The 19,406-nt window shown below is 32.3% G+C and overlaps 2 protein-coding genes across 2 annotated transcripts; one reads left to right on the forward strand and one right to left on the reverse strand.

Moving 5' to 3' along the window:
* The first annotated feature begins 163 nt into the window (after positions 1-163).
* LOC115880204 (uncharacterized protein C6orf203 homolog) lies at positions 164-872 on the forward strand. The gene has a single exon (XM_030897342.1). It carries the CDS (start codon positions 264-266, stop codon positions 816-818), a length of 555 nt encoding a protein of 184 aa, XP_030753202.1. The 5' UTR covers positions 164-263; the 3' UTR covers positions 819-872.
* Positions 873-1,151: 279 nt separating this feature from the next.
* On the reverse strand, positions 1,152-18,906 carry LOC115880203 (inositol polyphosphate 5-phosphatase OCRL). Its single transcript, XM_030897341.1, has 16 exons — positions 18,548-18,906; positions 18,296-18,476; positions 18,104-18,235; positions 17,955-18,052; positions 17,580-17,701; positions 17,345-17,515; positions 17,109-17,271; positions 12,306-12,478; positions 12,101-12,248; positions 9,651-9,799; positions 8,321-8,561; positions 8,164-8,260; positions 5,013-5,224; positions 4,789-4,960; positions 4,595-4,722; positions 1,152-1,574 (listed from the first exon to the last, which is right to left on the reverse strand). The coding sequence occupies exons 1-16, from the start codon at positions 18,617-18,619 to the stop codon at positions 1,329-1,331; spliced, it is 2,505 nt and encodes an 834-aa protein (XP_030753201.1). The 5' UTR covers positions 18,620-18,906; the 3' UTR covers positions 1,152-1,328.
* Positions 18,907-19,406: the final 500 nt, after the last annotated feature.

Below are 19,406 nucleotides of genomic sequence, written 5' to 3' on the forward strand. Positions count from 1 at the left end.
AATTATTGAACTTGTTTTTTAATATTTGATTGGACGAACTATTTATTAATTGGACAAATATATATTTACATATTTAATATTTCGACAATTCTAATAGTTTTCTAACACCTTATTTAATCTGTGTCTACGTCTACAAATTATTCTGTCAAAAACATAGGTTATGTCGTTGTTTTTATATTTTTATTTAAATTATCAAAGTTCGGATTTTAATATTTTTATTCAATGTTTTGATTGTAGGAGTTTTGAAAGTAAATTCATGGAAAATGTTTAGATCATTCAGAAAATTATATAATAAGACTTGTTTACAACAAATTTGTATATTATCAAGAACACAATATAATCATACATTAATTTTAACAACTAGCCATTTACTGAAACAACCATCTATAAGGTTTAATGATATTCGTTTCAAAAGTAAAGGCCCCAAGAAGCAGTGTGGGAAGAGTGAATCAGAAAGTTATGAAGAGGATGATGATTCTGAAGAAGTTTACCAGGACAAACATACTAAAGTGATAAATATTAGTGTCACATCTCTTCGTGTTGATGGCATTTTAAAAAGTGGTCTGGGTATGGCGAGAAATAAAATTGAAACATTGTTTTACGAAAGTAAAATTAGAGTAAACGGGGAAAAGATTTTAAAGAAAAGTACAATGGTCCGAGAAGGGGATGAAATTGATCTTATTAAAGGACCTGATTTAAGAAATCCAAATTTTGTTAATATAGCAAGACTGGAAATATTGAAAATTACACCAAAAGAAGAAACTATTTCAGTAAGAATGAGAAGGTGCAAATCTCTTAGTGTAGAATCTTACAGCTGACAAAATGTTTATTAAGTTTTTATTTATTGTAAATAAAAATCTAAGTTAAATATACCTAAAATAATTTATTTTGTTCATAATGATGCTCGAATACAATAAATTAATATAGAAAAATACTGGCAATTAGTATACAACTAGGTACTAAAAATAAATACTTAAATTTAGATAAATATATACAAATTAAAGTAAGTTTTGGTATACACCTTTAGTTGCAAAGCAAAATGTTATTGTGCAAATTATACAAATTCTTGTCTTGTTTTCAGTTTCATGAAATAATGATAGTAGATATATATAATTGATTTTATTCAATTTCATGGGTTAGCTTTATGTTAATTTATAACAAAATTGGACTTGATATGACTTATTTTTGTGTCATTTTTCATACAGATATAGAAAATCATAAATATTCTATTCTCTATAAACCCAAACAATGTTTCTCTGTTATACAACTTCATGTTGACCCTATTGCTTTTCAAATGTATTTTGCCTATTATATTCTAACATAACAACTCACTTTGGAATTAATAAAGCACTCAAATCATTAACTAAGAAATTATACATAAAATTAGCTTTTCCTCTACTGGCTTGCGGTTTTGCATTTCTAATTGAATCTCTTAGTAATATATCTCCAAACAATGAAGCCAATGTTTTTGCATCGTAACCATTATCGTTTGAATGTTTCAAGAGCTCTTGCAAGAACATACAGATGTAAATGAAAGCTGTCCTGTGAATGTCATTGAGTTTTTGTATAAGTAACTGAAAGAAAATAAAAAATTAATAGTAAAAAATTAACCAAATAAACTGCTCTAGTATTTTCAAAATCAATTGAACTGCTGTGGGTCTCTTAATTTCTGCACTACTATATCTGGACAAACAACTTAAGAGTCCTAAACGAGTCCAATTGACTAGAAATACTTCAATCTAATATTAAAATGAAAAACTTTAAAAATATATGATGGATAAGATAATGTAATTATCAGCTGAAAGATTGATCTAAATATGTGTCACAAGTGGTCCATTTTTCATCTAAAATATATTATAATAATATAAAAATTGAAATTAAGACGTATAATTCACTGGAATAATTCAAGGAATATTGTGACACCCTATACAGGGTCCGGCAATAGTGCGTCGGGCATCTGTAGCTCCTACAATAAAACACTTGAGAATTTTGTTTAAGTGCAAACCTAAACTATGTACCAGGATGTATTTTCGGGAAATATTTTAACTTTTATAGGATGGCCCAAAAAAGTGTGGTGGATCTGGATTATTTATTTTAAATGGAACACCCTATATATTATTGCATTTTTGGCTTCTTTTCGGATCACTTTACATAATCCTAAGATATGAGTAAATCTATTTTGATAGTTTCAGAGATATGTATTAAAAAATATATCAAAAATATATATTTTTAAACCCTTCTTAAAAAAATATTAAAAATACAAGAACTGTTCTGAAATCAAAACTATATTAGATATTTACTTTAGATGGTCTGTTCTTACTTTGCTATAAATATGGTAATCATAAATCATACAGGATGTTCAATATTTTACGCCAAACTTTCAAAAATATAAAATAATTTTTCTTCGTTTTTTTTTAAATGGAACACCCTGTATATTATTCTTTATTAGATGGAGAATTAAAAAATGAACATTTTTTGTATTTAAAGTATTCCAAAATTTTTAATAGTTTTCCGGATACACGCAGTGTTATTTCATATGGCGCTTTCAATGATAAAATACAAGAGAAAAATCATTGGGTGGCTTTGATAAAAATTTACTGTGGAAAATGCCATATGAAATACAAAACCGGGAATATCTGCGAAACCGTTAAACATTTTGAAATACTTTAAATACAAAAAATGTCAATTTTTTAATTCTCCATCTATTGAAAAAAATAATATACAGGGTGTTAAGGGGATTACTATTTAAAAAAACGAAGAAAAAATATTTTATATTTTAGAAAGTTTGGCGTAGAATTTTGAACATCCTGTATTATTTAGGATTTCCATATTTATAGCAAAGTACAGACCATCTAAATTATTATCAATAGAACCCTTTATTTGTATTTAGTAGGTATTTAGTGCAAAATATTTTTTTCTCTTTGTTAGTCATTTAAACAAGGAGTGCGGTTATGAAAATGCGTTAGTTAAGAAGCTCTTAACTCACTCAAAATGCGTGAGTTAAGAGCTTCTTAACTCACTGACGTAGATAAAAAAAGTTAACGCATTTTATAAGATATTTTGAGAACCGTTATTCCGAATTGAATGAGATTTGGGGAATCTGTGTTTTGCTAAGTGCGTTAACATTTGACTTTCGCTAAAATCAAACAAAAGATCTGGATTATTGGAAGGATGAAAATTACCCCCACCCAAACATTCTTTTTCAGATTAAACTATGTAAGTGCATAAAATCTAGTGCCCTAATAATCAAGTTGGCGAAAATTAGGTTAGAATCACAAATAGTATTTGACAATAAGCTTCATAAATTGTAAATTAATTAATTTGTAGGTTTATTTTGATTCATGAAAGTTTGATGCCCTCTAACGGAGAAACGAAGCACTATTGCATAGAGGTAAATTGTATCCAATGAACTAATTTTGCTTTCAAAAATACATAGTAATTCTATTTCCACGGAATACTGGGACACCCTGTATAAGTACCCAACTTTGAATAAGAAGACTAAGGAAGGAGCATATCAAAAATCTTAGGTACACCGCGATGGGCCTCAAATATGGCCGACTTAAATTCCGGTTTATCAGTGTCGTTCTAATTTTAGTTAAAAAATGTAAAACTATGATGTAGGGTAGACGTGGGGTAGACTCAATAATTTGTTGTTTTATTTTACGTTGTGAATAAATGTTGGTAGTTATTAAAATTGTTATAAAAATATATAATTGTAATAAAAATAGATAAGTTATAATAAGTATTTATTAACACAAACATCCGATACGCTACTGAAGCAGGTAAGTCAAATTAACATATCTAAATTCTTTGACATTAAATCTTTGACAAGTAATAAATAAAAGCTAAAATGCAAGAAAAATATATAATTTAGTTAATTTAAGTGAATTTCATAAATGATCGGTTTACTACACGTATGTATATTATACCTATAGTCACTTACTAGCGAAAAGTTGTTCCATTATTTCACTCAATTTTTGCCGAGATCTACCGCACGCTACACAACCAACTATTTTAGAGTCTTTTTCGATAAATCCCGATAGTGTCACTGTTAATTTAAGTTCTGCCACAATTTCCATCTAGATTTACTACCTTTATACAACTATCAGTGTAGAATAAATAATCTCACTACTATACTCTTCGTCACTCATGATATTATTCACAAGTCTTTAATTAGTATAAACAGCCAATTTAAAATTATTCAAACAGATACGAGTATAATCAAATTTGTTATTATTGTATTAGTTATGGCAATTGGTATGTGACAATAACACTCATAAATAATAAATAACATAAAATAAGCTCCGTAAAGACTGACAAATCCACAAAATTTCAAATCAAATTCAAATGTGTCAAATGAATCGTCAAACAGAACTGTCAAGGATCCCCACCCTAGAGAGCTTTTTCCGCCCACCACGCATGAATACATGGATAGCATTATGCTCCTTCCTTAGTCTTCTTATTCAAAGGTACCCAAAGACCTTTGTAAGCAAATCTAAGAATTATTTTGAAGAAAGAAAGTATCCTCTTATTTTTTTCGCATTTGTTAATCTTTCCCTTGTATGCATTTTTAAACAAAAAAACTTTTACTAACCTGTCGGCAATTTTGAAAATTACTAGCTGCAGCTACACACACATCTTGGAGTTCAAATGGTATAATAGGCTCTTTGATGTATGACAGAAATAAGACAAAAGTTTCTGCTACAGCTTGAGGAGTCCCGGCTAAAAATATTTATTAAGGAAAAACTAAACTAATTAAAATTAAACAAAAATAATAATTAAGGATACGTAATGGGTCTTGTGATCCAAAATCCATCCAATCCCTGATCCTTATTAGTTCCTCATGAAGGGCGCTGGACTCAAACAGATCTCTCGTTTTTAGGCCATGCCTATATAAATGATCTACTAAAAGCCATAATTCTCTTGGCACTGAATAAAGTATTGGAGACTGGTTGTTTCGCTACAAGAATAAAATTTAAGTTATAAAATTCAAAAAATGTTAAGTTTCTTACAGCTAAATTATATTGTTGAGGGTTAGACTGCATTATAGGTACTCGAATTCTAACTAGCGACGAAAGAGACTGCGTGAAGCACGATTTTTGACAGTTGCCTGTGACGGTTATGAACATGTCTTTCCCTCCTTTTAAGTGAAGCACTAAAATGTCATAGATTGATTCTAGATCTGTTTCTAAATTTACTTCTAATTTTACATCGCATTTTTCACCTAAAAAGAAAAATTATATAAGAAACATCATCAGCAAAACTTAGTATAAATTCCAACTCATATTATAACGAATTTTAAGCATCATCATTTCTGATGTAACCTATTTGTGTTAAAATCTGTCGGTACACAAATTAAATCAACTAATTCTAGCAAAACAATTTGTGTTCCTTTAAAGAGTATACTGAGGAAAAACATAAGATGTCATGTCAATTCATATAGGTTGTAAACATCTAACAAACAGATGTTAATCCAAAAAATGGGTGACGAAAACCGAAAGTATCTAAAGCCCCGTCTACACTTATCGTTTTACCTGTCAGTTTTACCTGTTGAGTCAAGACATTATGAGTCGTTCCCTGAGAAAATCTATATTGTCAGGTCTGACCAGGGTCTTAATATCAGCTGGTTTGATGAACACTTAAGGGCCATGCGTAGTCATCTACAACTACTTGGTGAATTGAGTAGACAGCATGATCATGCACGGATAAAACCGGAATACAAAAACTATAAATTACAATATAGAAACGCCATTAAGGAAGCCAAAGTTAGATCATGTGATCGCATTATTGCCGGATCTAGAAACCCATCAAAAGCTGTGTGGCAAATCATTGACCAGCATAGAGGATCCAGTAAGAAGTGCGATCAAAAATGTGATATAACAGCGGATACATTTAACACCTACTTCACCAATATTGCTCATGATATAGTAGAATTAATACCACCATCTCAGGTTGATCCTCTTGAGTTCGTGCATGATTTTGCTGTCAGTGAGACCCCATTATTTTTCTCTGGCGTATCACCTGTTGAGATCAGAGATGTTATTGACGGCCTGAAAAATAAGCATAGCTCTGATGTGTTTGGATTCAATGTAATGCTCATCAAGTCGGTTAAAAACCAACTAATAGGTCCTCTAACTAAACTTATTAATCAGAGTTTCAGAGAAAACACTTTTCCAGATGCACTGAAGATTGCCAAAATAACGCCTGTTTTTAAAAAAGGCAACCCTGAAGATCCTGGTAATTCTAGGCCCATCTCTCTACTGACTATCATCTCAAAGATCTTTGAGAAGTGTATTGCTTCCAGGTTAACGCATTTCTTCGAGAGCAATAATCTCTTTACACCGTGCCAGTTTGGCTTCAGAAAAAATAGGAATACGGTTCTTGGTATCCTGGACCTTGTGTCTTGTGTTCTGGAGTCTTTTGATAGTCTTGACTTTACAGGGACCTTATTTTGCGATCTGAGTAAGGCATTCGATTGTGTACCACATGACATACTGTTACGGAAGCTTGAAAGGTACAATTTTAGTCTGGATAGTATTAATTTCATGCGTTTCTATCTTACTTCTAGAGTTCAGGTTGTGAGGGTCGGTGGGGAGTCATCAGCGATGAGTCATGTTAATATTGGAGTGCCCCAGGGCTCAGTGCTCGGACCAATTCTATTTTTGATATATATCAACGACTTACCATCTAAATTTACATCATCTAAATTTACACTTTTCGCTGATGACACAACAGTGGCCTTCTCATCTGATTCATTGGAGGGTGCCATGGAGGGGAGTGAGGTAGTGCGGGGCCATGTTGAGGCATGGTTTTGTGCCAATAGGTTGCTCCTGAATCCTGACAAAACCAATAGGATGGTTTTCTCTCTTAGGGACTTAGAAACAGTAAACGCAGATGTCCAGAGTATTAGGTTTCTGGGAGTGCAGATTGATCCTCTGCTTCGGTGGCATGAGCATGTTGATGGGGTTGCGTCTAGGCTTAGAAGGGGATTGTTTGCTCTGCGTCGCCTTTCAGGAAGTGTTTCTGGGTCTGTACTGAGGACTGCATACTTTGCTTTGTTCCACTCGATTTTTTCCTATGCTATTCTCGCCTGGGGACATACAGCCCAACTAAAGAGGATCTTCGGCTTGCAAAGGGCGGCTGTGCGAGTCTTGGCTGGGCCTGGCTATCGAGCCGACTGTGAAGAGGCATTCAGGGCTGTGGGTGTGTTGACTGTCCCGTCAGTGTATATAATGGAAAATCTCCTTTATGTAAAAAAGAACCGAGACCTTTATAGGGTCCATGGAGAAGTCCATCACCATGAGACAAGGGGTAGGGATAGGCTTGTACCAATCTACCACCGACTGACTAGGTGCCAAGATGGACCTGGGTACCTGGCAGTTAAATTTTATAATAAATTACCCAAGGAAATTGCGGACATGCCCCTCTTGCGGTTTAAGACTGAGGTTAAGAGCCTGCTGATGCGGTATTCCTGTTATTCCTTCCAGGAATTTTTAAATATTAGATTTTAGTGTTTTTAGGTTAATTGTTGATGCCATTATTCTATTTAGTGTTTTAGTGTTTTAATGTCTATATACAATTATTTTTAACTTAGTACTAGTAACTTATTTATGTTTTTAAGCTTGATTTTTTCTTTTTTTATTATCCTGTGTAATGTGACCTGTGTAAATACTATTGTATGGCAACACCAATAAATGAATTTGAATTTGACATATAAAGTAACACATTGACAGCCGTTTAAAGATTCATATACATACGCGAATTGCGAATATTGTTATTGGTCGATTTCAAAAAAATACGGAGAGACGGCAAAATTGACGGAAAGTTATTTTAATATTTTGCAAATTCGTATAATTTAAAATTTGGGGGGCGGGAATAGTGATACTGATTTAATTTTTGCAAATATTCGCTGCGAATTTCTCTTGTTATGGTTATAATAATATAACATAATATATGGACGACTATCTTTAGAGAACTGCCCTCAGTTTTCTAGACTGTCTTTCTTTTGACTGACTTACTTGACACGCAAAATTGTCAGGTAAAACGATATGCGTAAACGAAGCTTAAAAACAGTATTCATTGCGAAATATTTTGATACAAAATTTTTAATAAGAATTTGACTTAATTGTAACTCCTTATTATCATTGTTGAAAACATACTTACCAGGATTTATACTACCACAGAAAGGCAAGATTCCAAGCCAGTCTTTACAATACGAAGCTTCATCTAGTTTTTTAATAAACTCAAATTCTGCAGGCACCTAACAAAAATAGTGAAAAAGCTATTATATGCACAATTGAATAATATTTGAAGAAATTACCACTCCTGTGTTTGCAATGATTATATATCTAGCTTGGGGTTCTCTAAATTTAACTAAATCGAATACAACTTCGGTTTGGTCTATCATGACCTGAGGTAGAAATTCGTTTTCGTGCTTGTCCATCTTTTTGAGCAGATCTTCATGTACTTTCCTGAACTTGGTTTGATCGATTACACTGATTTCTGACTTAAATAGTGCGCTGACTGGTTTGTGGTCGCTTATTTTTAAATCCATATGAGACCTGGAGTAAAATCAATAATTATTGATACATAATAAACCTATTTGTTTTTAGAAATTTATGAATTTGATTCTAAAATCAGTTTGGAAACCGTTCCAACGTGCATTTAATTTTGGTGCAACAGAACTGGCCAAGTTGACACATGCGTAGAAATCCAATGCATGCGATCTCAATGACCGTTCTAGAACGGTACAAATCTCTGTGTTGGAACAAACCTAATAAATACACTTTGGTGTATGTCTCCAATATTTTAACTAGATTTTTTCCGGGACTTTGTCCGCATCCCAAGTAACATTTTTTAACAATATTAAAAAAAATATACAATATTAAAAATTTAAAATTTTTAACATTTTGTTCCAGTTCCAAGAGGGTGAAACCACCCCTCAAATATTACAATATTTTTTTATTTAAAAAACGGTCAAGTTTCCGAAAAAAAACGCTTAAACACGTATATTTTATTTGTTTTTTTTACATATTTCAAGATTTTTTAAAAATGTATACAGGGTGTTTCGAAAAATCTGGTCATTGATTAATCACGATCCTGCTTAAAGCGCTTTGACGTAAAAAGCTGATTTTTGGAAAACAGATTGACTTTAGGGTGTAGAGATTCGATAAGAAGGGATTTTTCGAAACTCGAATTCTAAGGGGGTGAAACTATCCCTCAAATATTAAAATACTATTTATTTAAAAACCGGTGAGTTTCTCGGAAAAACTCTTAAACACGTATATTTTATTTTGTTGTTTTACACATTTTAAGATTTTTTTATAAATTTATACAGGGTGTTTCATAAAATATGACCATTGAGTAATCACGATTCTGCTTAAACTGCTTGACGTTTAAAGCTGATTTTTGGCGAACGGATTGACTGTGGAGTGTAGAGGCAGTAGAGGTTCGATAAGGAGGGGTTTCTCGAATCTCAAATTCCAAGAGGGTGAAAACGCCCCTCAAATATTACAATATTTGTTATTTAACTTTTACGCTTAAAACATATATCAGATTTTAAACTTGCTTTTGTTAATAAGGACAATTTAATGAAATAAAACATTATAAAACTAAATTTTAATATGAACATTTGAAATTGTGTCTCTAACCTGTAGCTAATTTGATGTATACCTTTCCCTCTCCATAATATTCTATCAGTCCAAGCGGGCGGTCTTGCTTTTTCACTGGTATCGTAGATATCGCTGTGTAAGTCGAATTTGTAAGTGGGCTGAAAAGTGATATCTCCTTCGCTATAATCCTAAAAAAAACACACTCCTAAAATGCACGTTAAAAATTAATAAAATGATATAATACATTCGTTACCAGTCGCAAAAATTGTTCTACATCGGTAAATAATAAAAAATACGTCAATGATATTACAATGTTACCTACCAAACCGCAAATAAATATGTTTATCGGAATCAGTTGTGAGTCAGTGAGAATTAACAGCGTAAAAAAGATAAATAAACGAACTAAAATATAATTATTGTCAAGAATTTTTCGAAATCATAATATTTTATTCTCCCGCTAGAATAACAACATTATCAGTAACTAACATTTTATATTCAGGTATGATGAATGCGCTTTTTGTTGCTCCAGAAAAGGGTTAAATATACAATATGATCGAAAAAAAAAAACGGCGTCAGCGATAGCTATGAAATGAAGATCACTTACATTTTATATGTAAAATTATATGGAGAATGTCATTGATTGTCACTTCAAAAACACCTGGACGCCGTTTTTTTTCGATCATACGGTATTATGAATTCATAATTTATTCAATAACTCATTGTGAAAACAGAATAATATAACAAATCTATTTTTCTTTTCATGAAATACATGTATACCGGGTGCGTCTCAAAAGTGGCTCACCCCTATTACTTTTTTAGTTTTTCAGATAAAAAAACGAGACTTGGTACGTTAGAATATGACATAAATTAGGTTTGATTGGCGTATTCAATTGTTTGTGATCGCTTCCTGTTTCACCGGAAATTACTTCTTCGCTTTATTATTATTGTGTAACATGCAATACTCTATTATCGCTTCCTGTTTCACCGGAAATTTAGTTTTAAACTGTTTTATTTCATTAAATCGTCTTTATTAACAAAGACAAGTTTAAAATCTGATACATATATTTTAAATGTAAAAGTTTGTACGTATGGATGTTCTTTACTCTTTCACGCAAAAACTACTTAATGGGTTAAATTTTTAACCCCTCCTTATCGAACCTCTACTGCCTCTACACTCCACAGTCAATCCGTTCGCCAAAAATCAGCTTTAAACGTCAAGCAGTTTAAGCAGAATCGTGATTACTCAATGGTCATATTTTATGAAACACCCTGTATAAATTTATAAAAAAATCTTAAAATATGTAAAACAACAAAATAAAATATACGTGTTTAAGAGTTTTTCCGAAAAACTCACCGGTTTTTAAATAAAAAATATTTTAATATTTGAGGGATAGTTTCACCCCCTTAGAATTCGAGTTTCGAAAAATCCCTTCTTATCGAACCTCTACACCCTAAAGTCAATCTGTTTTCCAAAAATCAGCTTTTTACGTCAAATCGCTTTAAGCAGGATCGTGATTTGATAAAATAAAATTACAAAAATCCTTTCAATTACAATTATTCCAAGTAGTTCTTTGTCGATTCCAGAGAATCTATCAATTTCACATAAACATATCGCCTTAAAATACCTGTTAAAGTATAGGATGTCTCAAAAACATGTACAGAAGCAAAGTTGTGTTTTTTTAAAGTGCGGAACCGGCCCGGCCCGAGGCCCGACCCCTATTGGCAGTGCGAAACCGGCCCGGCCCGAGGCCCGGGTTCGTGCCGGGCCGGGCCTGAGGCCCGTTCGGGCTACCCGGCCCGTGCAGATCTCTACTCTGAATATCATGACATATCATATGTCAACTTTTGACATTTTCTCATATAGTTTACTTGAATTTGTAACATGCAATTCGTATCGACAATTTGACTCGAACTACCAAGTGTGTGGTACCAAATTATTCTTAAATAAATGCTGTTTCCAAATATATACTAATGAGCCACTCTCGTTCTATTTGAAAAAATTGAGATATGATTAAAAATACGATTTTTGCATCTTTTAACCAACCACGACAAGACACCAAAAACATTAGACGATCAAATATATTTTCTCAAAGCTCCTTGATTAAAAATTAGTGTTTTTAACACGGCCATGGCACTCCAGATTGAAATTTAAGATACGATTTTTTTAAAGCGAAAATGTCAAAAGTTGACATATGATATGTGATTCTATTCAGGATTCAGGGTGTCCATTTCCTATCGAATAAAGTAGAAAAAAATACCGAGGGTGTCATTTAAAAATCAAAAGTTGTAGTCATTTCCGGCGAAACAGGAAGTGACAAAAAATAATTGAATACATCAGTCAATCCTAATTTATCACATACTAACATACCGAATCTCGTTTTTTTGACTGAAAAAATAAAAAAGGTATAGGGGTGAGCCACTTTTGAGACGCACCCAGTATATAATCTATAATCTATAAGATAATTTAAGATATTTAAAAAAATACTTACAAGAAGTACATTGCCCCTCTCCCTTTGCTGACTAAGTTGGTCGGCCCTTAATAAGGTATTTATTTCATTTCGCTGCAACAACGTTTTTACTTGCGTATTTGTTAAGTCGGTTATTCGATAATTTAAGTCACCTAACCAATAAATTTGTCTAAAAGAAAGCAATGATTTGGAAATGCATACAAAAGAACACAGAATATATATTTACTCATGATCTTTGATAGCTTGTGGGTTTTTCCTAAAGTTAACACGGGCGTTGATATCTTTGTAGTCTTGGTTCCGCCTTTCATATTCCTCAACGTGAGCTGCTAAATGACAGTTAACGAAGCAGAGGGACGTGTTGTGGAGTTCCAATCTAACAGCTACACCGCCTTTGTTTCCCTGTAAACGATAACACATTTATATACAATATGATCAAACTTTGGCCATATTGTTGGATGATCAACCATGACAGCCCTGCTCACAAACCAAAATACATGTGCGTTACACACTTAGGTTACACAGGTATAAAAACAAAACTGTGAGGTCAGCTCTCATATAAGGCTGTCAAACCAGCATATAAGGCTGTCTATCAGCCCATATATCAGCATAGAAGTATACATAATCAACGTCATCTTAGTATACATATGTGTACGACGCACATGTATGTTAATCTGCAAAAAGATTCTATATTCACTAATATTATGTTATGGGTAATGTTGTGAATTTATTTTTGACAAGGTTTTTTTTTTGTTCGAATGTCATATAATATTGGCCGTAGCTGTCATGGATTAAAAATTATCATCAATCATTTATTTCATATGGAAACCTACTTTTTTATTTCACTAGTAAAAAGGTTTTTCAGTTCGTTATTTTTTGATTATACATGTTCCTATACCTAAAATAAATAGTTTTTAAATTATTTAAGATTTATTTTTAAAGCATATATTTTTCTTGATTCAACGATTTTATTTTTTCGTCAAACGACATAAAACAATACACATATCTTAAAGATATCTGACCATGTCATATTGTGACACTTTGTTATATTATATATTAATATAATTATATGTCAACATTGCGCCCTTTTTTTCGATCATACGGTATATTATTAATAATATCAACCATTAGATATCACCAAAGAGAGCGAAAATACAAAATATATTTTTATAAATACACTTTATAAAGTTTTAAGTAAGCAGTATTTATCAATGTATTTATAATATTACATATTAAAAAATGTATGAATCTCTCTCTTAATGCTTAATGGCCAAAGGAAGCTAGATAAAATCATGAAAAATATACGCTTTAAAGCTAAATCTTAAATAACCTAAAAACAATTTATTTTAGGTATAGGAACATGTATCATCAAAAAGTAACCAATTGAAAAACCCATTCGCCAGTGAAGGTTTTCCATCTGAAAAAATGATTTATGATAATTTTTTAATCGCTCAATCCCACGATAGCTACGACCAATATTATATGACATTCAACAACTTGATCTTTGAAATAGATAGATTGATCTCAAGAACAGTTAACCTAATAGGACTGCTCATTCAGCCAAAAGTGTCCGCCAGGTGCATGCGAAAACTACTCGCTTTGTGACGTCATTGTAGTCCTTGTCATGGTTATTAGTAGAGAGGAGCAAAACTGCGATTTTCCAATCGCAGTTGAAACTGCGATTGTGATTTATAAATCGCTGCGACTGTAACCTGCGATTGCGATTTTGATATTTTTAAATTGGTACGCTGTAATCTGGGAAGCTCAATCCCAAAATTTCTAATAAAAAACAGAATAAATAGCGGAATATTTTTTTTTAAATAAAAACTTACAAAGAAACTGTTGGGTGTTTAGATGCCATGTGCCTTTTAAAATTTATAGTGCGTGTTTTTTATGATATTTTTGCTGCACACATATTGCACTTAAAATTTTCATCAATTACCTACCAAAAAAAAATCCACAAATAACTTAGTTTCCTTTTTTTAAACATTTTTGATTAGAACAGACCGAATAAATTTAAAAGGGAAATTAAAAATACATAAAATGTTCAAAATATTCGAATGTGCTTTTAGACAGTAGGTATACTAACGAAAAATTTATTATAAAAAAAGTTGCCGCCAACCTTAATTCAGATAAGTAGAAAAAAAAACTGTTTATTTTATCTTGTTTTCTTTTAAAAACATTTTCTTTATATGTAACTCAAAAGAAGCCGACGCCGACGGCTTTGATATGGCCCGTCCAGTGCAAGTGCAAACTTTCGAACTTTTAGATAAATAAAAGGACAATATCACATTTTATATTTAAAATTTCTCTAAAATGAAAAAACTGATTGTAAAGGATGTATTTAAATTAACATAGCAGCGGATCCACAACTGTTAGTATATTCAGAAAATTATATTATATTATGGACTGTTATAAAAATGTTTATAATAATATAATATATAACAAAATATAATAAATAAAAAGGGATGTTTCTTTTCCGTGCTCTATATCTTCTAGTAAATAAAGGATAAAAATAGATAATTTTTTATAATTTGAATCCAAAACTGTCCTTATCAATCATTTTACCTGAATCATTACCGGGGAGCAACTGTAACTATAATTAGTCATAACCGAAAACAAGAATTTTTTAACCTTCTCAATCCATAATTATATTATAAATCTGAAACTATTATCAAAATTTAAAACTAATAAATTATATATATATTATGCGGTATATAAACATATATAAGCCTATTTTCCAACGCTTCATAAAAATTACGAGGCCCTGATTGCGAATGTGATTTTGCGATCTAGTCTAGGCCGATGTGTTGGGGAGCTGCGAACGAAAATCGCAATCGCCGCTCTTCGTTGGCGTGCCCACTCCCGCGCCGGTGCCAACGAAAATCGCAATCGCAATGCTGGGATGAGCTGCGATTTTCGTTCAGCTCCTCGTTCGCCTGTCCACTGCCGTGTTGAAGACGCGCCGCCGCCGCGCCGGCCGGGGCGTACGAGAATCGCAATATTGCGATTTTCGTTCGCAGCTCATCGTTCGGCTTCTCAGTGCCGTGTCGATGCAACGCCGGTGTGAACAAAAAATCGCAATGCTGTGATTTTCGTTCGCAGCTCTTCGTTCGCGTGCCCACTGCGATTGCAAATCGCAACTGGTGTAATATTGGTTGCCTAAAAATCCAAAATCGGCAGATATATGTTTCAATCGCAAGTCGCAGTTTGTTATGGAAAGGAATCACAGGTTGCGATTGCGAATTTACAATCGCTGCGATTAAATCGCAGTTTGCGATTTTCTGCTCATCTCTAGTTATTAGTCCTTATACGGCAACCAATAATACACACACGTGCATTATTGGTTGCCGAATGCAAAACGTTCATTATTTAGTTTATTTGTTTAAACACCTTATATGTATGCAGTATAGAAAATTAACTGTATAAATCGTATTAAATACTTGGATAATGCATTTTTAAGAACAGCAGTTCCCAGCATCACCTTTTGCAAGCATTCTTTTTAGAGTACTTCCATATTTTGCTTTAAAATAATTAATAAACAATATCGTAGGCACTTAGTAAGCACTTTGTCACAATCCACAACACAAAATGAACGTATTTATACACTCTATAGCTCTAAAAACTTTAAAAACACCTTTTTCACATTTAAAATTGACAAAATAATTAACTCAAAATTTCTCAGCTGTTATTTTTATAACTTTACCATAGGCAACTAATAATACACACTATCATGACAAGGCCACGAAGGCTTTGACAAGGGCTACAATGACGTCACAACTGTCAGCTGAAGCGCGGGAAGAGGCGAACGTACGTCTTATGAGGATGAGCAATCCTATTAGTTTACCCAAATACGTTTAAATTACCTATACGGAGGGTACTGCTTAAATTCCTGTTTGACTAAACAAGGATGAACCTATGTCTTGAAACCATTCGACTCGATTTTCTGTCCTCCTTCAATACTGGGACATAAATTCTCTCATTGCTCTTATGGGGAGGCCGCGGTATAGGTAATTTAAACATATTTGAGTTTACCGTTCTTGGATTGATCTCTTCTCTTTATAGTACAGTGGCTGTGGTAACTACTAAATTTGACATTTAGGCTATACAATTTTTTTTGACAGGTAGGTTTTTTGGTCCAAAAATTTTAAATATTTTTTTCTCAAAATCGGTTAATGATAGGTATCGAGTGTTTCACGTTAAAATGCATCAAATTTTAGAAAAAAATTTAAGCATGCAACAAAAAATGGAGGTAAAGGTTTAAAATAAGAAAGTTGCTGTCAACTTCCGGTATTTCCGGAAGTGCCGCTATATAGTAAATGCTTTTCATTGATAGATCTCGTTATGAAACAACAATATGCAAAAAATCTCCGATGTAGATATTGTAGTTCTCTAGAAACTTCTAATGAATGCTCAGTGCTCAGCCTGGGACACCCTGTATATAGAAAATGTGTTCAAAGGCAAGCTATATGTTCTTAAAACTCTGTAGCTTTATATTTTTTTAACCATTCATCAATAGATCAATAAAGCCATCACCTATCTCTTTAATTTTCTGATAAAATATCTTTTATGTATCCTATGTTTTACTCTATTTTATAAATGCTTTATTACATGTCTACTTCATATTTATATAATTTAAAATCAAGTTTAAAATAAAGAACCTTATTATCATAAAACTATTGAACAATATAATGAACTGTTTAAAACCAGAAATACTTTTAGTGAAAACGCAGTTATTATATTATGCACAAACACTAATGAAATCTCAAGGTTAAATTAGACATTCTTGTGAATTATTAAATAGAACACACCAAAAAACAATTATTGCATAAATTATCAAACAATAATTACCAATAAAAAACGTCCATTATATAAATTTAATTTGCGGTACAGGTAATCTCTTTCCTGTAAAAATTAGATGAAAAACTTAATACCACCTACATACTATACCTACTCGTTTGTCTAATTATTATCTAATTATAATAATGATATGTAAGTCTTGTATATATTGTACATGTTTAATTTTATTTACCATTTTTCCTAACAGTCCAGTTCCGACAGTGTCAAAAGAAACATTTTTTACATACTGGTAATGTTGATTATTCACCATAACAGCAAGCTGCATACCCACTAGTCTTGCTAAAGCCACAAGCCTATATTTTGCATTGGGATGAATTCCATCCATAACACACTTTCTAAAAAAAGAAAAATCAAATAAAACTATTGATTATTACCTATATCTTTAAGAAAACTGAGTAAATTACTTACTGCCATTCTGCCTCCCTCGGAGTATCATTAAAAATAAATGCTTCTTTACTTAAATCAATCTCTTGGAAACCTATTGCATACAGATCCGGAGGTTTTTCATCAACACTCAGCCATGATTTTAAGGAAGCACTTGGAGGTTGACCGTTAACATTCCACGTTCCCACAAAAATACTAAAAAATCAAATATTTATATTGATTTGAATAAGGTTTAGATAGGGAAATTGTAGTAGCATACGTAAATTCCTGTTTCTGTGTAAACTCTGGTTCCCTTAATTTCATCTGATATTTCAGCATAGATTCCCTATTTATTGAAGCTTGTCCTTGAGCCATTCCTTCTCGTATTAATACAAAATCAGACTGTAAATGTGACAATATGTCAGAAAAAAAGATCTAGTCAAATTACAAAATGTATAAACACTGGGTAAGGATTTATAAACACAATGAATTACACTATGTTTTATGATGTTTTACTATCTAAAACAAGTCCAAATATCATTTATATTATCAAATATACGAATTGCTGATATACTTATCAATACAAACATTCTAATCTATTAAACTAATCTGAATATTTGCTGGGATTTAGGGCTGTGATAAAAGTTTAGCGTACCTGGTCGGAAATAGAAGTTTCTGAATTTCTATTTGCTTGATTCATGGTTCCAAAGTATTTCTCCAGCCAAGTGAAATTTGATGCACCAGTTAAGGAAACTATAAAACTCTGTTACATTTGTATTTTTGACCGATCATAATATGCTTTACCTTCTTTTGCATGAATGATTTCTGCAGCAAAATTACAGCTCTCTTTGCCAATTTCAATTTTAAATTCGTACTTGTTTTGCTTATAACGTATAATAAGAATTACATAATTCTGACCACTAACTGGTTCTGTTTCTATTCAACAAAATAGTTTTACACCAAATAATAAATGTATCAAATAAAAGCAATACAAACCAAAGGAGAAATTTTGATCTAATGGGATGACACTTTCAATTGATAGATCTGAAAAGCTAATGGGCTGTATACGAGATGATACTAAAACAAATAATGCAAAGGACTTGTTATATTCAACTAAAGTCAGAATCCTGTTATCGTTTTCTAAGGGACCATCCACCACTGAAACATTTAAATGAATCTACTATAAAGTAAAGGAAAATGAATACGAATTATTGGATGTAATATTTAATTTGAATGAAGTAAGGATACAGTTTTCACTACCTCTGCTGCCAAAAATTTAGCTTGAACAATGTTAAGGACATCTTGCTGAGCGGGTAACATTCTCGAAAGAAATGACTCATTTCATTTCTCCAGTTTTGTGTTAAATTTTATAATATTCACTTTTATAAGGTAACTCCACTAAAGACATCATCATTCTGAAAACGGAACAAAAGGGCTTTTTCTAATCAAATTAAAATGGTACTATTGTTTGTAAACAATTGCTGGAAAAATCCACATTAATACATTTATGAATTTAAGCGTTTAAAAGAGAAATAATGGGATTTAATTAAAAAACACTACAATAAAAATTTCTTATTTCTCGGCATCATTTAAATGTCAATGTCAATTAGAGGTGGGTTGTGAAATCGCAGTCCGCTACTTTGTCACAGCTCCACCAACGTCGCAGTATGTGACTGCTCCAGTTCCAAGAAAATCGCAGTGACATTTCGGAGCAGTTTACAAGTTTAGGACATCTGCGCTCGTGAGTAGCAATAGGAGCAATAGCAGGCAATAGTGTAAATTCTTAAAGTTTGTAAGGTTCGACCTCTGCTTCAGAGATGTCAGGAGATGCATTAATTTTCCTTTATTACCTTGAAAATGCTCCTAGCCCGTCGCCCGGTCAGACTGTTCCAGTCACAGTCGTCGCAGGTCGCAGTCGACTGGAGCATAGTATATTGAGTATATTCTGTGTACTGGAGCTGTTGGGAGTTTGGGAACGGGAAACGTAGCAGCGTTCGCTTTTTCTTTCATGAATCTAAATAAGATATTTATGTATTATATATTAATCACAAACAGATGTTTTTGACAAAGGTAATTTTTAACTTGTTAGTATGTTTATTTGTTAGTT

This window comes from Sitophilus oryzae, unplaced genomic scaffold, assembly GCF_002938485.1.
Source record: "Sitophilus oryzae breed Bouriz unplaced genomic scaffold, Soryzae_2.0 scaffold_1620_pilon_pilon, whole genome shotgun sequence".
Lineage (NCBI taxonomy): Eukaryota > Metazoa > Arthropoda > Insecta > Coleoptera > Curculionidae > Sitophilus > Sitophilus oryzae.

Excerpts from the sequence above, each read along its gene's own strand:
- LOC115880204 (XM_030897342.1), top strand. The coding sequence starts at position 264 with ATGTTTAGATCATTCAGAAAATTATATAATAAGACTTGTTTACAACAA.
- LOC115880203 (XM_030897341.1), bottom strand. The coding sequence starts at position 18,619 with ATGTTACCCGCTCAGCAAGATGTCCTTAACATTGTTCAAGCTAAATTT. Across the intron at positions 18,477-18,547 it reads CAGCAGAGGTAGTGAAAACT|ATTCATTTAAATGTTTCAGT; the intron begins GTATCCTTACTT and ends ACTTTATAGTAG. Across the intron at positions 18,236-18,295 it reads AGATCAAAATTTCTCCTTTG|AAACAGAACCAGTTAGTGGT; the intron begins GTTTGTATTGCT and ends TTTGTTGAATAG.